The 17596-nt window shown below is 48.4% G+C and overlaps 4 protein-coding genes across 5 annotated transcripts; 2 read left to right on the top strand and 2 right to left on the bottom strand.

Annotated features, from left to right (window-relative positions):
- Nucleotides 1-124: 124 nt before the first annotated feature.
- On the bottom strand, nt 125-3164 carry LOC144086095 (uncharacterized). 2 transcript variants are annotated; one of them, XM_077615883.1, is made up of 8 exons: nt 2927-3164; nt 2159-2610; nt 1785-2097; nt 1374-1434; nt 1234-1305; nt 1031-1164; nt 564-687; nt 125-499 (listed from the first exon to the last, which is right to left on the bottom strand). In XM_077615883.1, exons 2-8 carry the CDS (start codon nt 2594-2596, stop codon nt 352-354), a joined length of 1290 nt encoding a protein of 429 aa, XP_077472009.1. In that variant the 5' UTR covers nt 2597-2610; nt 2927-3164; the 3' UTR covers nt 125-351. The 2 variants fall into 2 exon arrangements, with proteins under 2 accessions (XP_077472009.1, XP_077472008.1); XM_077615882.1 differs by having other exon boundaries at nt 2159-3163.
- Nucleotides 3165-5060: 1896 nt separating this feature from the next.
- ccr9a (chemokine (C-C motif) receptor 9a) lies at nt 5061-7984 on the top strand. Its single transcript, XM_077615790.1, has 4 exons — nt 5061-5176; nt 5873-5948; nt 6032-6343; nt 6418-7984. Exons 2-4 carry the CDS (start codon nt 5916-5918, stop codon nt 7165-7167), a joined length of 1095 nt encoding a protein of 364 aa, XP_077471916.1. The 5' UTR covers nt 5061-5176; nt 5873-5915; the 3' UTR covers nt 7168-7984.
- A 381-nt stretch (nt 7985-8365) lies between these two features.
- On the top strand, nt 8366-11232 carry bfsp2 (beaded filament structural protein 2, phakinin). Its single transcript, XM_077615789.1, has 7 exons — nt 8366-8832; nt 9555-9637; nt 9706-9862; nt 9934-10095; nt 10164-10289; nt 10369-10604; nt 10869-11232. The coding sequence occupies exons 1-7, from the start codon at nt 8389-8391 to the stop codon at nt 10987-10989; spliced, it is 1329 nt and encodes a 442-aa protein (XP_077471915.1). The 5' UTR covers nt 8366-8388; the 3' UTR covers nt 10990-11232.
- A 393-nt stretch (nt 11233-11625) lies between these two features.
- klhl18 (kelch-like family member 18) lies at nt 11626-17520 on the bottom strand. Its single transcript, XM_077616112.1, has 10 exons — nt 17286-17520; nt 16466-16596; nt 16250-16390; nt 15980-16178; nt 15033-15193; nt 14824-14960; nt 14053-14275; nt 13877-13981; nt 13403-13514; nt 11626-13341 (listed from the first exon to the last, which is right to left on the bottom strand). Exons 1-10 carry the CDS (start codon nt 17412-17414, stop codon nt 12955-12957), a joined length of 1725 nt encoding a protein of 574 aa, XP_077472238.1. The 5' UTR covers nt 17415-17520; the 3' UTR covers nt 11626-12954.
- Nucleotides 17521-17596: the final 76 nt, after the last annotated feature.

The following is a 17596-nucleotide window of genomic DNA, read 5'->3' as shown; positions in this document are numbered from 1 at the left end:
AGAGAAAAGATGATCAACCATTTTTTTTATTGCATATTCTGTACTGCTCCTTTATACTCCCAAATTTGAAATCATGTTTGCAGGTGTGGCGAGACACACAAAACAAATACAGAGAGCATATATATACGTCACTTTTCCTTTAAAATACGAATGAACCGATACACAATTTGGTCATGACTTGGTAAGTGAATACAAATAGAATCAAAATATCCACCCAAATGCATATTGTGGTGTCTTGATCTATGAGGATGCTCATAACTCAAGAATTGTAACTCCATTCCATCCAGTGGAGCGAAGTCTTTATTGGGGGTGCCGGAGACCCTCGCTTCGAGAGACGCCCGATCGGGAACGTCAAGACGGCGACGGAGGAGGATGATGTCGGCGGACGTGCTTCAAAAGCAGATGGCGGTCGGCGCTGGCGTAGTCGCACTGTTGGCATGGAAATGTTTGGCCCGTGTGATGGCGACGCACGTGAAGATCCAAACTCTTTTTTTGGATGCTACAACAACAAAAACAAAACATGAGGATGCGAAGCGCGCACATGCCAGTGTTTGTTTTGTTACCTGCTGTAGTCACATCGCTGGCACTTGTAGGGTTTTTCTCGGGTGTGCGTCCGGGAATGTCTCAGCAAAGAACTCCGATCGATGGACGCGTAGGGACAGCGCGCGCACCTGTAAGGCTTCTCACCTGCGCACGCCACCGCATTGGTTAGCCAGGCGCGTCGGCGGGAAAAACTGTTCCGCCGATACCGATTCCTGGCTGTGTGGTAGCTTGGTGGAGTGCATTTTAGCCAGGGGAAGAACAAATTCCTTTTTTTTAACCCATTAACGGGACTAAATGCCAAATCAGTTTGAAGGAGGAGGGTTGGCAGCCAATAAACAATCATTCACCTCCTAGTGATGAACTCATTGGTGGCAGCGTGCATCTTTTTTATTTTACGATCCGTTTTTTTAAAGCAGCGTGCTTAGCTGGCGGCCATCTTGGGTGGGTCGGTATTGGAGCAACAGTAGTGCTAGCACGCCTACGTTACCTGTGTGTGTTCTGACGTGTTGTCGTAGCGACGCTTGGCGCGCGCTAGCGTACGGGCACGACCGACAGGTATAGATTTTCTTTCCAGTGTGGACCTCCAGGTGGCGCTGCAACGTGACTTTGCTGGACAATGTCCTGAGGAGAGACAAAGCTATCTTAGCGAACGCCGTTCGCCAAAACAACAGCGATCGGTGTTCTACTGACTTGTGACACAGCGAGCAGAGAAACCCCGAAGACTTCTTTTCTTCTTTTTTTGGGGCCGATTTGCGGCAAGTGCTGTCAAGTAATTAAACAGTAAGTGATTGGAAACCAGAGTGGCGGCCATGTTGGCTCTTGGCGCTCACCTTTTTAGTGTAGACGTACTCCTCTTCCTGGCAGCCGGTTCGATTGGGCTTTGATTTTCACCTGAGGCAGATAACAATCAATTTGTAATGCTGTCACGATACTAACATTTTCAAATTGAATAAAATACCCCAAATTACATGTCATGTAATTTGGGGTATTTTATTCAATTATCTTATTCGATTCGTACGGTGTTTGTAAGGTTTTTTGGGGGTTTGTAAGGGGAATCATAATCATTTATAAGGGCAGTTATCGGCAGAGGTTGACAGGTATGACATGTTGACTCATTTAGTTTCCCTAGAAGTGGTTATTTTTTTTGACAAACAAACAAAAATCCTCAAATCGCCCCAAAATTTAAAATTGTAATTTAACCAAAATGTCAAGATTTGACCAAGGAATAACTATTTATTTACCGGACATCTCCTGTGACTCCGCCCCTTTTGGTCCCGGCTCCTCCCCCATCCTCTTGGCAGACTTTAGCTCCGCTCGTCGCCTGGCACCCGTCAGGCGACGACACGCGCGCCGTCTCTCGGGGTCCTCTCCGGGACGCCGCCTCCCCGAGACGGCGGTGGGCTCCGGCGCCCCGGCGGGTTCCGACAGCGGTCGGGCGGCGGCGATGCGGCACAGTCCGAGTGTCATGAGGTGGGCGGACTGCGCCGTCTCCTGGTGAGCGCGGCGGTCGGCGTGAGACGAGACGGGCTCGTGGTCCTCAAAGAGTTCGCCCACCTGTAGGAGGACACGCCCATTTAGCGACATCACAGGCGCGACGCATCGGCTGGCGTGGTACCTTTAACGAGCAGGCGGGCGGGCCGATGTCGCTCAGCATGTCGTAAAGCAGGAAGTCATCATTTTCGTCGTGGTGCTTGAGGTCGAGCGAGTCGGCGAGCGGCGGCGCGGGTCGGAGCCCCGCCTCCTGCAGCGAGGCGTGCGCCAACAGCAAATGGCTGCAGATGGCGCTCTTGAGAGCGCAGGTGAAGCGGCACAGCTTGCAGCGAAAGATCTCCACCAGAAAGGCCTCCACCAGGTCGCCGCCCTCGGCCAAGCCGTCGACGGCGTCGCAGTAGAGGCGAGCGCTGGCGGGGCCGCCTTCTAGCTCCAGCGTGACGGGGCCCACATCCCGGAAGCGCCGCATCCAGTTCCACACCGTCGAGGTAGACGATACAGGTCGCCAGGTGTGCTCCGGGTCTTCACCTTTGACGGCGGGCGTGTCATTGGACGTCATCATCGTGAAGGAGACACCTTAACAACTTCACTGGTTAACATTAAAATCCAACTTGGAGGATGACGTTAGTCATTTAGACAGTCTATCTACAAAATGGATTCTATCGATAAATAAATAATCCCAAAATATGTCCGTTAATGTAATACAATCACACCTGGATGATGGCGTCGGTAATTAGGGAGAAATCAAAGCTATAGCCGACTCACGCACGTAATACAAAAAAACGATACACTCCCACAATGTTAACTGGCTGGAAACACGAGCTACTACTCTGAAAACGTTTTTCGTCTGATAAACACAACACACAACAATAAAAAAATAAATGTGCACAACCGTATCCGTATTGTCAGACTGCTGTTATTGTTCCTGTTTTTTCTTCTTCGTTGATGTGCTCAGCTCTTCTTCTTGGGCGGGGCTTGATTGAACATCTGCTAGCTGCTATACTGCTCCCTGCCAGCGGGCGGGCAGATTGGGAAAGAAGTCACACAATTGAAAATATACGAGATATACATATATAAATTAAATTAAGAAATAAAATGAAGATAATTGAAATAAAAAAAAAACGGTAGTATAAGATAAATTAAATTTATTCTCATGCAAATCATCTCCTCCACTATAAAAAGATATATAATAAGATAACGTACACTTTAGCTAGTAGTTGAATTTACAAATGCAATGTAGAAATACTAAGTACTTACAGTGAAATGTGATATAAAATGTAAATAATTTAAATCACGATTGTTTTAAAAAAAGATAAAATATGTTTGCATTGATTTCAATTCAAGTCATTAAAAGAACAAAGAATGACAAAACTGAAATTTGAAATACCCAATGCATAGTATTTGAAACCACTTTTGGGAACTGATTTTACTCTGGTTTCATTTTGTGTGCGTGTGCGTGTGTTTGTGGCCGTTTCTTGACTTGCGGATTTGACTGTTTTTCGATTCTTGAAATACTAACTGTCTTGCCAGGTGTGCAAGGGGTTTTCTAACCAGTTAACGTTATAAATGTCCTAAACTAGTTCCTATTCAATTCTGTTTCTGACCAAACTCAGTTTAGTGTCTATTTCCGATAATAAAGTCATATTTAAAACTCCCACCCCCCATAAAAATCCCCCCAAAATGTTTTAAGACCTTTTTTAAAGCGTTTGAGTCCTTTTTGAGGTTTTATGCTGCTTTGCTTTCTTAGAAAATTGATATTGTTTGATGTGTGATTTCTATGAAAGGGTGTTTTTTTTTTTTTTTTTATCACCTTGCCGACGGGAGGCGGAGTTTATGTTTATGTTTATGTTTGAGGGTCTGTTTTACTTTAAAGATAATTTAAGACCAACTAAAGGGATGATCAAATTTGCAGGGTATGTTTTTCATATAAAACAAAATAACGGATCCACTTTTGGGGATAATGAGGTTAAAGGTCACAGAAGCAAATTGAATTTGTCAGACCGTCTGTTTTGGTTGAAGATCATTTAAGAACAAGTAAAGGGATGAGCCACTTTGCAGGATATGTTTCTCATATAAAATAAAAGAAGTGATCCACTTAATGAGGTCAAAGGTCACAGAAGCAAATTGAATTTGTTCATCTGTTTGTGTTCAAGCTAACTCAGGGATGAAAAAGACATTATTATTATCAAATTTACTGGGTATGTTGGTAATATAAAATGACATTTCGTGGTAGGAAAGTCAAAGGTCACAGTGGTCAGATTCGGAATTTTGCAATCAGTCAAAAACAAATCAAGCGATTGATTATCAAATTTGCAGGAAATGTTTGTAATTTTGTAAATTTGGGGTTAATAATGTCAAAGGTCATGATAGTCAAATGAATTATAACTTGACAGGCTATTAACCTCAAATTTGCAAAGTAGCTGAAAGGATGTAAAGAGAAAGAGTGAAGACATTTGGACCTATAATAGCTGCTCTTCCCAAAATAGTGATGCTTTGCATTTGACTGCTTAGATTGACTCAATCTGCTCTACTTTCCAGATTGTAAGAGAAATAACCCTGAGTTAACCCTGGCCTCCGTCACCCCGTCCCGTCTGGAGTCACGCAAGTTCTCGATTTGAAAGTCAAGGTCTAGCAGTTGAAAAACAAGAAAGCTTGCGTGCAATCTTCATGCTCTCACTTCCAGTTACGCAAGCGTCTGAGCTCACACTTGAAAATGTCAGTCACGCAACAAACAAATAAATCCACACAAAATCATCTTCCTCAGCTCTCTACAACCACCTTAACATTCAATTTCTCATCACGTGGCGCCACTCGCTCCTCCTCGGACCGGTCGCCGAGTACGACGAGGCTCGTCCGCGTTGGAAGATGACCGACCGGGTCAAAGGTCACGAAAATAAAGCCTCGCGCATTTGCAGAAATGTTGCGCGCAGACAAATGTTGTCGACACGTTGTCACGCAATCGGAAGGGCGCCAACACGCGCATCGCAACGTGCCGGAAAAACAAATGGAGGCGAGGTTCGGCAAAGCTCCGCCCCTTTTTTAGCACTTCTGCATTGAGGTGACAAGATTGAACAAGTGGCAAAAACAAGGCAGCATCGAGACGCAACCACGACGTTCTTCTGTTGCGACTTCGTCCCGTTAGGTGAGTCCGTCCGACCAGATGTTTTACGGCGTGCGTGTTTTCAGTGGCATCGACGGCGAGGGGCGTCTAATCTGTTCGGATTGAGCGACGGATTAGACGTCCATCGCTGTCAATGGCAGCAAGTGAGATGATGTCTAAATTGTTCGAAAAATAGAAAGCTTGTTGATGGGTTTCTTGATAAGGGTCAAAAATGTCATTTTTTAGAGCAAATCTGGTGTTTTTAATCAAATGGCAAGAATCAATTCACTTGAAATAAAAAAATATTTCTGCATGTTTAAAAAAAAAGTCAAATTTAACAGCCAATATCTTCATTTGTTTAGTTTCTATGTCATTATTACAGAGGATTATTATGTTTATAATTAATGAAGACGTTGTGAATTCAATATAAAAAAAAAATATAGGAAATTCTATTTTAATGTCCAAATAAAAAAAAAATAACAAGAAAAGAAAAAAAATAAAATTCAAGATGTGTGGTAAGATATAATAATTCCTCTTTTCTATTTTTTTTTCTATATTCACTTTTTTATTTGGGGGGGAAAGAAAAGTATTAAGAGGCTCCAAAAAAAAAGAATTTACACAATTTTGGATGAATTCATCAACTAGCAAAACAGATCGATTAGTTGTCAATAAATCATGATGGATCGGACGAACGAGTTTTCTTTTTTTTTCTCAACGTGGTCTCATTTTGAAAAACAGGACGTCTCATTCGGTGGTCTTAGCTGAAACAAAGCCAGACCCTATGGACGACTTCATGACAGAATCTGTGAGCGAGGTACAAAGCCCCGCCCACTCAGGTATACTTTGGAGGAGACACGGTGACAGACTTTTTGCCCCGCCCCCCAACCCCCTATTTAGGACCCGTTTTACGGCGGTGCGACGGCCAGCACGGATGACTACGACTATCCCGACTTCATGTGCGACCTGTCATCGGTGCGGGCCTTCCGGCGGGCGTACGAGCCGCCTCTCTTCTGGATGATCGCGGTGGTGGGCGGCGTGGGCAACTTGGCGGTGGTCTGGATCTACCTGAACTTCCGTCGACGGCTCAAGACCATGACCGACGTCTTCCTGCTCAACCTGGCCGTGGCCGACCTTTTGTTCCTGGTCACGTTGCCCCTGTGGGCGGCCGAGGCCTCTGACGGCTGGACCTTTGGCGCCGCCCTCTGCAAGGTATTCTGGGATTTCTCATTTTTTCTGGGTCTTTGTTCCAAGTCCGAGCCAACGTCCGATTTGCCGTCCGGCAGGTGACGTCGGCCGTCTACAAGGTGAACCTGTTCAGCTCCACGCTCCTTTTGACGTGCATCAGCGTGGACCGCTACGTGGTCATCGTGCAGACCACCAAAGCTCGCAACCTGCAGGCCCAGCGGCGGCGCTACGGCCGTCTGGCCTGCGGCGCCGTCTGGTTGTCGGCGCTGCTGCTGGCCACGCCCGAGCTGGCCTTCGCCACGGTGGCCCCGGCCCAGACGGCCGAGGGCCCGCTCACCTTCTGCCGGATGCTGATCCCGCCCCACGTGGGTCGGCGCACCAAGACGGCCACGCTCTCCCTGCAGGTGCTGATGGGATTCTGCCTGCCCTTCGCCGTCATGGCGGCGTGCTACGGCGCCGTGGTGGCCACCCTGCTCAAGACCCGCAGCTTCCAGAAGCACAAGGCCATGCGCGTGGTGCTGGCGGTGGTGGCGGTCTTCCTGCTCACGCAGCTTCCCCACAACGCCGTGCTGGTGACGGAAGCGGCGCAGGCGGCCGACGCCACTTTCAACGACTGCCAGGGGCTCAAAGACTTCCTGAAGGCGGGCCAGGCGCTGAAGGGCGTGGCCTACCTGCACGCCTGCCTCAATCCCTTCCTGTACGCCTTCGTGGGCGTGCGCTTCCGCCGGGATCTCCTCCAGCTGCTGCGCTTCCGCTCCCGCCGACGCTCGCCGACCATCTCCGGGAAAAGTACGCTGGGATCGGCGCGGGCGTCCGAAAGCGACACCTCGCAGGCGCTGTCGCTGTAGCCAACCGGCAGGAAGCGAACCCTATTGCCAAACCCTGACCCATCAACAAGGCATGGAGTGGAAGCTAACGGAAATTGGCAAAAGCTAGCGGAATCTTTGGAGTTTTCAGATGTTCCAAATTCTGACTCGAATCCCAATTTCAACGATGTCAAGCTAACATAAGCTAGCAGAAGCTAGCAAGTCTTTGGAGTTTGGAATGTTTCTGTGAATTTTTTTTTCACCGCGCGAGGTGTGTAACGAAAGCTAACAGAAGCAAGCGGATAACCAAAGCTAACAGAAGCTAGCAGAGGCTAGCGCAATCTTTGGAGTTCCTCACTGTGAAAAATGTTCAGTATCCAAATTCTGAGCCAAATTCCAATCCTAACTTTAACCCCGCCCCTGTCGACAAGTGAGGAAAACAGCATCAAAATTCGAATCCCCTGTTTAAGATCTGTCTAGCGCAAGCTAGCGGAAGCTAACAGAAGCTAGCAGAAACACTGAACTTCTTCAGCATCAGAAATCCTTGCCATCAGGCAATTGTCAAGAAGCAGACAAAACGGGCAACAGGAAGTCACACCTTTTTATTCACTTCCTTCCTCTACTTCCTGTTTTTACCCCAAGTGCGTATTTTGTTGTGACGGGGGAGTTGGCCAACATCGACTCTTCAGAGACGAACGGATCCCAGCAGAAAGACTTTTGTTCATTTCAAACTGTGTCTTAGTCATTTACACCGTAATGACAAATAGTAGTGATGTGTCACTGTGTAAAATATCCAATTAAAAGACATTTTTACAGGAAGTGTTTGCTTGGCATTAAAAGGGGCAGCCATTTTATCCATTTGAGGTAATCAAATGAGAGGGAATGTTTTTTGGAAGCCCTCAAAATTTCAATGATGGGTCATAAACTGACTTGAAAGGTTTCCGGGGGTCACATTTTGGGCTCACGCCCCCCCAAATCCTAACACCGCTTGTGGTAAAATGACCTTTCAAGGTACCGTAACCCATGATGCCTTGCAGCTCACCTGAGATTTGGCATGTCAGGGTAAACAGGAAGTGACGCTGGAACCAGAAGCTTTCCTTTGAAGGGAGCAACAAACAAACAGCTGAGCCACCCGTTTGCTGACAAGGAAGGTCAAAGGGCGCCCCGGTAACACAAACGCGCTGGAACAAAGGCCCCGTCTTTCCAGAACGGGGCCCTCGCATAAAAGCGCCGGCGCGGGAGCCCCCCGGGGTTTAGTCCGTCATGCCTCTGCCGCGACGCCGCTCCTCTTTCTTGGGTCAGTCGGCGTCCTCGACCGAGCGCCCCGGCTCCGCCTGCGCGCGGGCGTCTCCGGGCGGGGGCTCGGCCCGGGGCGTCTTTGTGGGCGCGGTGCCCCCCACCGGGGGCGTAGCGGCCGTACTGGGGACCAGGGTGTCCCGCCGGGCCCTGGGGATCAGCAGCATATTCCTGCAGGGGACCCGGAGCTGGGCCGCGCCCCTTCCGCCTCGGGCGGGCGACGGGGCGGCTCGGGGCGCGGCGGGGCTGGGCCTCAACAGCTGCTTGATGGAGTATCGGGACAAAGTTCGAGCTCTGGAGCAGCTCAACCAACAGCTGGAGGAGCAAATCCGCCTGAGTTTGGACCGCAAGGCGTCCAGCGCCGGGGCCTGGGGGCCGCTCAGGGGCCAGTGGGAGGACGTTTACAGGCAGGTGAGAGGGTTCGAAAGACCATTTTTATGCAAAGCGGCCAGGGGAAACAAAAAAGGGGGGGGGAATGACCAATGGATCTATTGCAATTTTCCATTCAATTTGAATGGTTCAAATTTCCCATTCATTTTTAATGGAACAAAAAGGATTGATTTTCAACTCCCACTTGCAAAAATCCACATTGGCACACCCAAAAAAAATTGGGAATGATCAAAATTCCTGATTTTGAGGCATTAGCAGGTGACTTCCTGCTCATCTTATGTCACTTCCTGTTCAATTTGGGCCACTCCCTGTTGATTTTTTTGCTATTTCAAGGTGACTTCTTGGTTCATTAGGGTCTCTCCCTGTTGATTTAAGCCTTCAAATTACCCTAATTTTCTGGTCACGTTGGTCACGTCCTATGAATTTTAACGCATTTATTGCTATTTTCGTATTTTCCTTGGTCAGCCTTGGACTTCCTGTTCAATTCAAAGTGATATTGGCTCACTTCCGGTTGATTTTGGAGCATTTTCATGACAGACTCAAATGGATCCTTTTCATTGTATTTATAACTCTTTCCCGGCCACCAACACATCCAATGAATTTAAATTGTTAAGACCGACGGTAAATGCTCATTTTTCCATGCCACTGACGGCGCTAGACGTCCAATCCAATTCAACTGGGAGATGCCAACGAACGCGACTCCTTCAAAATAAGAACGCCGCGTGACTGATTCTCACCGACAGGTCAGCGAAGCCATCCTGGACAACGCCCGACTGACACTGCAGACAGAAAACGTGCAAGCCAACGCCGAGGACTTCAAGGAAAGGTCAGAGGTTGCCGGCTCCCGAGGTCGCGGACGGAGAGGTCACGTCCACCCCTTTCTGGCCCGCCAAGGTTTGAAAGCGAGCGTCCCTTCCGCAAGGCGGCCGAGGACGAGATCGCCTCGCTCTACAAAGTCCTGGAGGAAGCCGGCGTGACCAGGGCGGAGCTGGAGGAGCAGATGGACGCCATGCGAGGGGAACTGCAACAACTGGAGGGACGCCACGAGCAGGTCAGAAGTCGGAAGGCCGCCGCGCCCGACCCCGCGCTTCCGATTCCGACGCCGCCGTCCTCGTCTCGTAGGACGTGCGTCTCCTCTACAGCCAAATGTCCGGACGGGAACTGGACCAACCCGACGCTCCCATCGAGACCAGTCTGGACCAGATCTTGGCTTACATTCGGAACCACTGGGAGAAGGTGACGGAGAGGAACCGGGCGGAAACCGACAACTACCAGGAATGCAAGGTGACCCACCTGGATGGAAGGATACGATGGCCGTGGACGCCAATTGACTCCGTTTGGCCGTCCCGCAGGACGCCAAGTGCGTGAGTCGATTGAGCCCAGAAGAAGAAGAGCTGGAGGCACTGAAGGTCCAGTGCTCGGATGCCGGCTGCAAGATGCAAAGCCTGCAAGCCGAGACGGAATCCATCCGAGCCCTGGTGATTAGAGCGGCGCCGCTCGGATGGGGGGGGTCATGGAGTTTTTAGCGGCGCTCGCTGACGGGATTTCGCCTTGCAGAAACGCGGCCTGGAGAACTCGCTGGGCGACGCCCGGCACTGGCACGACATGGAACTCCAGAACCTGGGCTCGGTGGTGTCCAAGATGGAGGCGGAGCTGGGCGACGTACGCGGCGAGATGGAGCAGCAGCGCAGGGATTACGACGCGCTCCTCGCTAACAAGCAGCGCCTGGAACAGGAGATCCGACTCTACCACGGGATCCTGGACGGAGAGGAGCGACGCTTCCTGCCCGTGGAGTAAGTGGCTCACCAAAATGGTGCCTAAACACTTGATGGGGAAAGTTTGGGGGGATTAGAGGATGCAGTTCCTGTAGATTTGTAGTCGCCAACTTGTCAATTTGGTGTATTTTTGGGTCATTTCCTTGTTAACTCATTGGCTGCCATTGATGACAATTGACATCCAATCTCTTCTGAACAAATGTTAATTGCCCTATAAATCCCAGATTTAGATTTTTTTTAGAATTGTGTGAATAAAAACCTGGCAAAACACCGTCCGTCCAGGTGTCCCGATCTGCAGAGCAACCTTGACGGACATTCCGGGACTTCGGCAGACGGAGGACCCCCGGCGCAATCTGGGACCAAGGTGGACCCGGTGGACTCCAGTAAACCGGGTGGGCATTAACAGGAAGCCGAGGAGTGAGGTGGTGGTCTGAAGGGTGATTCCTGCTAACGAATGACACAATAAAAAGTTTTTTTGCGGATAAATTCGACTCCGGTTGGCCTTCGTCACGTACGTATCGGACTAGTTTGGCGATTATAAATTAAGCAAACTAGTATCAAACATCAACTCAACCACCAGAGGGCAATGTTTCGCAATGGGAATATTGAAATGATCAGATTTTCGCCAATAAAAAACTGCATTGTCTTTCCTGTTGAGAGTATTTTTTTTAGGTCAATTTAAAAATGTCAATGTCTCCAGTATTCCATTTATGGGCTTTTACACAATAAGTTTATAGTTAACATTAAAAAGAAGAAAAAAAATGCGAATAAAGCTAGTTTTGATTTACATTCGCTAGCCAGCTATTATTAGCTTTTAGCCCCCCCCCCCCCCACAAAAAAATAACTAGTTGGGGCTGGTTGCCACAATTTGAATGGGTTTGGTTATCACAACATCAGAAGTTAACTCCTTGGTTGCCATTGACGGCGCCCCCGCCCCTTCCAGTCAAAATGGTTTGGACGTTTGGCGGCCTCAATGGCAACGAAAGATGAAAATTCAAAGTCAATTCTCCCTGACGACAACCAGTTATGGGACAAGATGTTGATGTTCAGGTCTGTCTTAATTTAATTTTGCAATCAGTTGGTTTTACACAATAACCTAGAAAAAGTGTTCGGTGCTGCTGAAGCAACATTGTAAACATTGTTCTCCTTCTATAATCCTATTAATGATTGTTATTGATTTAACACATTAAAAAAAAATCACTATTGAAAATATCCCCCTTAAATAAGTGACCACTAATCCCACAGCCGGGATGCCTGAGAAAGTCTCAGGAGGTCTTAATTAACAAAACAAAGATCAATAGATACTGTAGCATGTCAAATCCAACTCGAAGTGCTTTGACATGCTACAAAAAGTGGCTAATATGATAGGAGACAACATTTTGGACACAACTCCATCCAAAAAAAGTGAGCGTAAAGGCCAAATAATTAAAACAGATCCTCACTTGTCTTCCTTTCTCAAAAAAGAAAAGAAAAAGCATGTCTGGTTGTGACATCACAATCATAACTGATAATGCCTCGCTTTTGATGGTCATGCTAACAGAAGACTACTGATAGCATGCTATGAGACTGCCAAAAAGTAACTCATTCTAGTTGGAAAATTACAAACACTAGACTTATTAGGACCAAATTTCATTATTAAGCCTTTTCTGTCACCTTTTTTGGATGGATTTGTGTCAAAAATATGGATTTATGATGTTTTTTAAGTTACTTGCTGTAGCATTAGCCTAGCACCGTTAAAGTGGGAGTAGCAGCCCTAAAAAACGGCCAATTGTAAAGAACAACAGAACTAGTCCCAACATTTTACACCAGGTACCATCTCAAAAAGTACTCAATGTCGAAGTACCCACATCACAGCTAACATACAGTAGGATTAACAAAAACATTTTATGCAAATAACTCAAAGGCTGCCAATGACGCCGATAGACGGCCAAACGATTTGAAGTGGAAGGGCATTCGCTGGCACCCTTCCACTTTAAATGGATTGGATGGGTCCACGTGAGTCCTTAAACGTGTTTTCATTTAATTTAGCACACGATTGGACGTTTATCTCCGTCAATGGCATCAAAAACAGTTTGCACCCTGGAGGAATGGTCAACCTTTTTTTCTCTACATATTTCTGAAAGCGACGTTTAATTTTTTTCCAACTTTGCGCCACTTACCGCTGATTGTTTTGGAACTCACGGGGACGTAGGTATACCATGTCCCCCGTTCCCAAAGTCGAAGGAGTCTTTTGGAAGCGACGAACGCTTCGGCGCCGCTTCCCGCTCCGAGCGCGACCAGGGCGCTCGCCGGCAGTCGTGAGCGCTAACCGTTAGCCGGGCAAGCCGGCACGGCGTCCTCACCCCAGATTGGACCGTCCTGCGGCGTTTTAAGCGGGCTGCAGGGGGATGCAACCCACCCCCACGCCACCCTTGTGGCAGGCCATGGGCGCCATGAAGGTCCAGCGGCCCGTGTCCGGGTTGAACATCTCCACCGATCCCAGGTTGGTCTGGCCGTCGTAGCCGCCCACGGCGTAGAGACGCCCCGAGGCGGCCACCAGGGACACCCGGCTGCGTCGTGTGCTCATGGCGGCCAGGCTGCTCCACTGGCCCGACGCCCAGCTGTAGACCTCGGCGCCGCTCAGGAAGCCGGAACCGTCGTAGCCTCCCACGGCGTACAGCTGGCTGCCCAAGGACGCCGCCCCGTGACGACAACGCTTGTTGGACATGGGCGAGGACGCGTGCCAGCGCTTGGTGTGGTGGTTGTAGTACTCCACCTGCGCGCAAGGTAGACATTTTTCGATTCCCGTCGACGATCCGAGCCGACTTGCGACTGACCGTGTTGAAAATCTGCAAGCCGTCGTGTCCTCCGGAGACAAAGATGCGTCCGTCAAAGACGGTGACACCGGCGGCGCTGCGACTGGCGCTCATTTCCGTCACCGCGGACCACCTACGATGCACAAACTCCACGGGTGAACATCAATCGGTGAAATATCAATTACCATGGAAATGAAGCTTAACATCATTTAGAAAATAGGGAAAGGAGAAAAACACTGATGCAAGTCAGTAAAGACCGAAAGCAAAACACATTGCTCGTCATCAAATGCCGTTTTGTGGTCACATAGACCTTACGTCGGCGACAGTCAAAGTCAAACAAACTCCAGTTCCCTTAACCTAAAAATACGGATAATAATGTCAAAAACCAGCTTGCATGTACGCTTCCTGTTGCAAGGTGGATGTGTAGAGTGCTGTGTTTTCTGAGCTGGCCCTTAACGCACCACGTGTCTGAGTGGCGTAATGATTTTTTTTCACCTGTCGGTCTGAGGCGAGTAGCATTCCACGGAGTTGAGGGAGGATTTTCCGTCGTATCCTCCGCACACGTAGATGTGGCCGTCGACCACCACTGTTCCCATGGCGCTGAGAAAGACCACCACAACAAACACGGTAAGCGGCGGGGTCATCGTCAAGGGGTCCGTCGGAATATCCACCTGCGTCGGCTGTTCATACTGGACACTCTGGTCCAACTGTCCGTCTCGGGGTTGTAGACCTCCACCGTGCTGAGTCGCGATTGGCCGTCGTAACCGCCGATGGCGTAGAGGAGTCCGTTGAGCACGGCCACGCCCACCCTGCTGCGGGCCGTCCTCATTGGTTGACAGCGTTCCCAGAAGTTCCCCGCCGGGTCGAACACTTCCACTACGTTCAGCGAGTCGCCTGCGGGAGAGCGGCAAATTTAGTTTGCTCTTTTAGTAGCGGTGATGCTAAGCTGTGCTAATGTGGATCAGTGGTAGTGGGTGGTGGGTTCGATTCCCTGCCCTGGCGACTTTGCCTTGGAAAGACAAGTCTAAGTCAATTGGAAATGGGCGTCCAAATGTTGAGGACATCAATTGCCGTCAACGGCAACCAACGAGTTATGATAACAGAGGCATGCAACTTTTTTAGACGAAAAATAAAGACATTTGAAAGGATCCATCCATGATTTGTTGCATTATTTCAAACATGCAGAATGCTGAATATTTAAGCTAATGAATAAAATATGTATAAAATAAGTCAGGCATTTTGAATTGAATTGAATTGAATTGAATTGAATTGAATTGAATTGAATTGAATTGAATGCCTTTATTGTCATTATACAAGTACAATGAAATTTAAGGCCAAAACCCAGCGGGGATTGGACCCTCGATCTCAGAACTGTGAGACGGACGTGCTAATCACTCCCTCAGCAGGTTGCCGGACTAATATGCACTTTCATATTTCCCCACCTGAGCTGTTGAGTCCTCCCACGGCGTAGACGAGCGCCATGATGGACGTGCAACACCTCTGCCGCGTCTTGAAGGCGGGAAGGTGGGGACGACGCTCCGACATCAAGTGGAAGTCTTTGGCCTCGTCCAGGAGGTCCCTGGTGGAGGGGAAAGGAGTCGGGTTGACGTCAACGCGTCAAAACGCTTATTTTTCCCCCTCCAGTTCTGACCTGCATTTATGGCAGCAGCGTACGAGTTCTTCCTGCTGGACTCGTTCCGTCAGGAATTGAGGACGACAAAGCGGCAGTCGGATCTTGGACAGCAGCTCGGGCAGCAGCGATTGACGTCGGGCGCGATCGTGGTGGACCCAAGACAGCGCCGCCTCGAAAACCTGCAAAGGGGGACGAACGTGCCTTCAGTGCAAGAAACCACACGTCTTTTATAGAGGACTCATTGGCTGACATTGACGGCGCCAGACGTCCGATCTGTTTCAGGTGGGAGGACCAATCAAAAATGTATGGGATGCCTAGCACCAGCGATGGCACTAAAAAGACCATTCACAGGGTTTCCAATGAGCTAACGTGTATTGCACGTCTATCGTTGTCAATGGATGACCATGAAAACTATCTTCTGGATTTCATTTTTAATTTGTATACTTTTTAAAATATTTGAATTAATTAAAATGACAAGGGAAAAAATTGAGCATTCCGATTGATTTACATTTAAAAATTCCTTAACACCTTAATTTATGTTTCACTTTTTCAGTGCCATTGACGACGATGGACGTCCAATCATCCCTCTGCTGTGGATGGAAATAAGTTTGTCACTAGTAGCCCTCCAATCAATTTGAAGGATTCCACGAGGTTAATAGTTTCTTTTTTCTTGTACTCATGTATTCCCCTTTTTGTATTTGTTAAATGTTAATTTTGGTAGCAAAATGTTCTATAAAAAAGATCACTAAAACTGAAAATATCCTTTTAATTTGAGAATTGTTTATTGACATGTTTAAATTATAATCAACTTAGGGTGTTATTGGGAGCCACACCCTGAGTGTATTTCTGTTTTCTATTCATTTATATTGTGGTTTCATTTATATATTTGTAGTTGTACATTCATACTGTATAATGGTTAATAATCATTTCAAAATAATATCGAATGATAATAATCTGCATCTGACCTGTTCCTCCGTTTTGACATTGAGCTCGTCGCAGGCGACCACCTCGAGCAGCTCGTCGGTCCTCAGCGTGAGGAACTCATCCGACGAGGACACGTCCACAAAGTGCCGGCGCAGGAAGTCGTTGGCCGAGTCGTAGAGCGCCGTGCACATCATGGTCTCGGCAAACTGACGCACTCCCAAACAGTTCTTGGGATGCAACCTGAGGATGGGGGGGAACGGCGCCGCGTCAAGCCGGCGTACGCAAAGGCCGGCGACCAAATGCGACGCCACCTGTCCTGCAGGAAAGAGCAGCAAGCGTCTTTGACGTTCTGCAGCTGAAGGAAGCTGGAACCCATCAGAAGAGATTGAACATTCTGCTGGTCGATGGCGACGTGGCCGCTGTACGCAAAGTTGATCAGAGCTTCCAGAGCGCTAAAGGGCAAAGGCGCACACGCTAGTTAGCTGGCAAAGTGCGTGTTTTGCGAGGACTCGTGGGCTCGGGGGTACCTGGGGTCCATCCCTTGCATGAGGATCTCGTCCTGCTTGCACTCCACCATGTCGTTGGTGAACATGGCGTGAAAATACGGGATGGATGCGGCCAACACGATGCGGTGGGCGCTGAATTTGTGCTCGCCCGCCTGCACACAAAATACACAACACATAGATAGATTCCACTACATTGGGGTCATTTTTCCAGGGATACCCTCGTTTCTCTATTTTAGTTTTACCAATCGAAATACTCTCGTTTTAAAATGAACAGAATCAATAAAAAATAAGTACGACCATGTGTTTTACCGCCATAAATTGTATTATTTTTCAAAATTGTCACCACACATAGCTTTGGCTGCCATTGACGGCAACAAACGTCCAATCCATTTTAACTGGGAGGGGCTGAAAGCGTCCACAACAACACTGGAAACGACCACAACACAAACTGTGACATGGACGGCAAGTAAATGAGTTAAGATAATAAAAATTTGAATGGACGTCCAATGTAGCGAACTGAAAGCGTTATTTACTATGGGCCAAATGTAAAAAGAGCTCATTTTCCGAGCGACTCTGGTATGCCAGCTGCTGTCAATGAGTTCATTTTTCAAGATTGGTCGCCGATGACGAGCCTATCCCTGTGGCAACAGTTCAAAGGTCACTCGACGCTCGCGTCCACGACGTCCATTAATGACCATGCTGACCCTTTGCTTATGAAGAACGTGACGTCCGCATAACAAATACTAAGCCGCGTTTAATTCCAGCTAGCATGAGCTCAGCACTACATGCTAGGCTAAGCTAGTTTGGGCTGACTTGACTCTTAGCGGTCCGACAACTCTACCTTGAGCGTAACGTCGCACAATTTTCCCTGCCGTCGAATTTCTTCCATGACGACATAGCCTCTGGCGGGGAGGTCGTGCACCGAGAAATGGACTAAATCTTCCAGCTCCTCGCAAACAACGTCTCCCATCGTCAGCGTCGCTAGCTGCGAACTTTTGGGGCCCTACCGAGACGCCGTAGCGCCCCACTGACATTTCCGCTTCCCCTTCAAAACAAAACGTGTGGCGTCACGTCAACTGTGAAAAACGGCGGAACTAAGTAGCAAAAATGTCGACACCAAATAAACCACTAAAATGGCAAATCAAACTAAAC

The sequence above is a fragment of the Stigmatopora argus genome, chromosome 12, assembly GCF_051989625.1.
Source record: "Stigmatopora argus isolate UIUO_Sarg chromosome 12, RoL_Sarg_1.0, whole genome shotgun sequence".
Lineage (NCBI taxonomy): Eukaryota > Metazoa > Chordata > Actinopteri > Syngnathiformes > Syngnathidae > Stigmatopora > Stigmatopora argus.
Note: the sequence above shows the minus strand (reverse complement) of the source record. Positions and strands in the feature narration are given on the sequence as shown.

Excerpts from the sequence above, each read along its gene's own strand:
- LOC144086095 (XM_077615883.1), bottom strand. The coding sequence starts at position 2,596 with ATGATGACGTCCAATGACACGCCCGCCGTCAAAGGTGAAGACCCGGAG. Across the intron at positions 1,306-1,373 it reads AGTACGTCTACACTAAAAAG|CACTTGCCGCAAATCGGCCC; the intron begins GTGAGCGCCAAG and ends ATTACTTGACAG. Across the intron at positions 688-1,030 it reads ACACGTCAGAACACACACAG|GTGAGAAGCCTTACAGGTGC; the intron begins GTAACGTAGGCG and ends TGGCGTGCGCAG.
- ccr9a (XM_077615790.1), top strand. The coding sequence starts at position 5,916 with ATGGACGACTTCATGACAGAATCTGTGAGCGAG. Across the intron at positions 5,949-6,031 it reads TGACAGAATCTGTGAGCGAG|GACCCGTTTTACGGCGGTGC; the intron begins GTACAAAGCCCC and ends CCCCCTATTTAG. Across the intron at positions 6,344-6,417 it reads TTGGCGCCGCCCTCTGCAAG|GTGACGTCGGCCGTCTACAA; the intron begins GTATTCTGGGAT and ends GCCGTCCGGCAG.
- bfsp2 (XM_077615789.1), top strand. The coding sequence starts at position 8,389 with ATGCCTCTGCCGCGACGCCGCTCCTCTTTCTTGGGTCAGTCGGCGTCC. Across the intron at positions 9,638-9,705 it reads GCCGAGGACTTCAAGGAAAG|GTTTGAAAGCGAGCGTCCCT; the intron begins GTCAGAGGTTGC and ends TGGCCCGCCAAG. Across the intron at positions 10,605-10,868 it reads CGACGCTTCCTGCCCGTGGA|GTGTCCCGATCTGCAGAGCA; the intron begins GTAAGTGGCTCA and ends CCGTCCGTCCAG.
- klhl18 (XM_077616112.1), bottom strand. The coding sequence starts at position 17,414 with ATGGGAGACGTTGTTTGCGAGGAGCTGGAAGATTTAGTCCATTTCTCG. Across the intron at positions 14,961-15,032 it reads CGCTGCTGCCATAAATGCAG|GGACCTCCTGGACGAGGCCA; the intron begins GTCAGAACTGGA and ends CCCCTCCACCAG. Across the intron at positions 14,276-14,823 it reads GGGAGGACTCAACAGCTCAG|GCGACTCGCTGAACGTAGTG; the intron begins GTGGGGAAATAT and ends GCTCTCCCGCAG.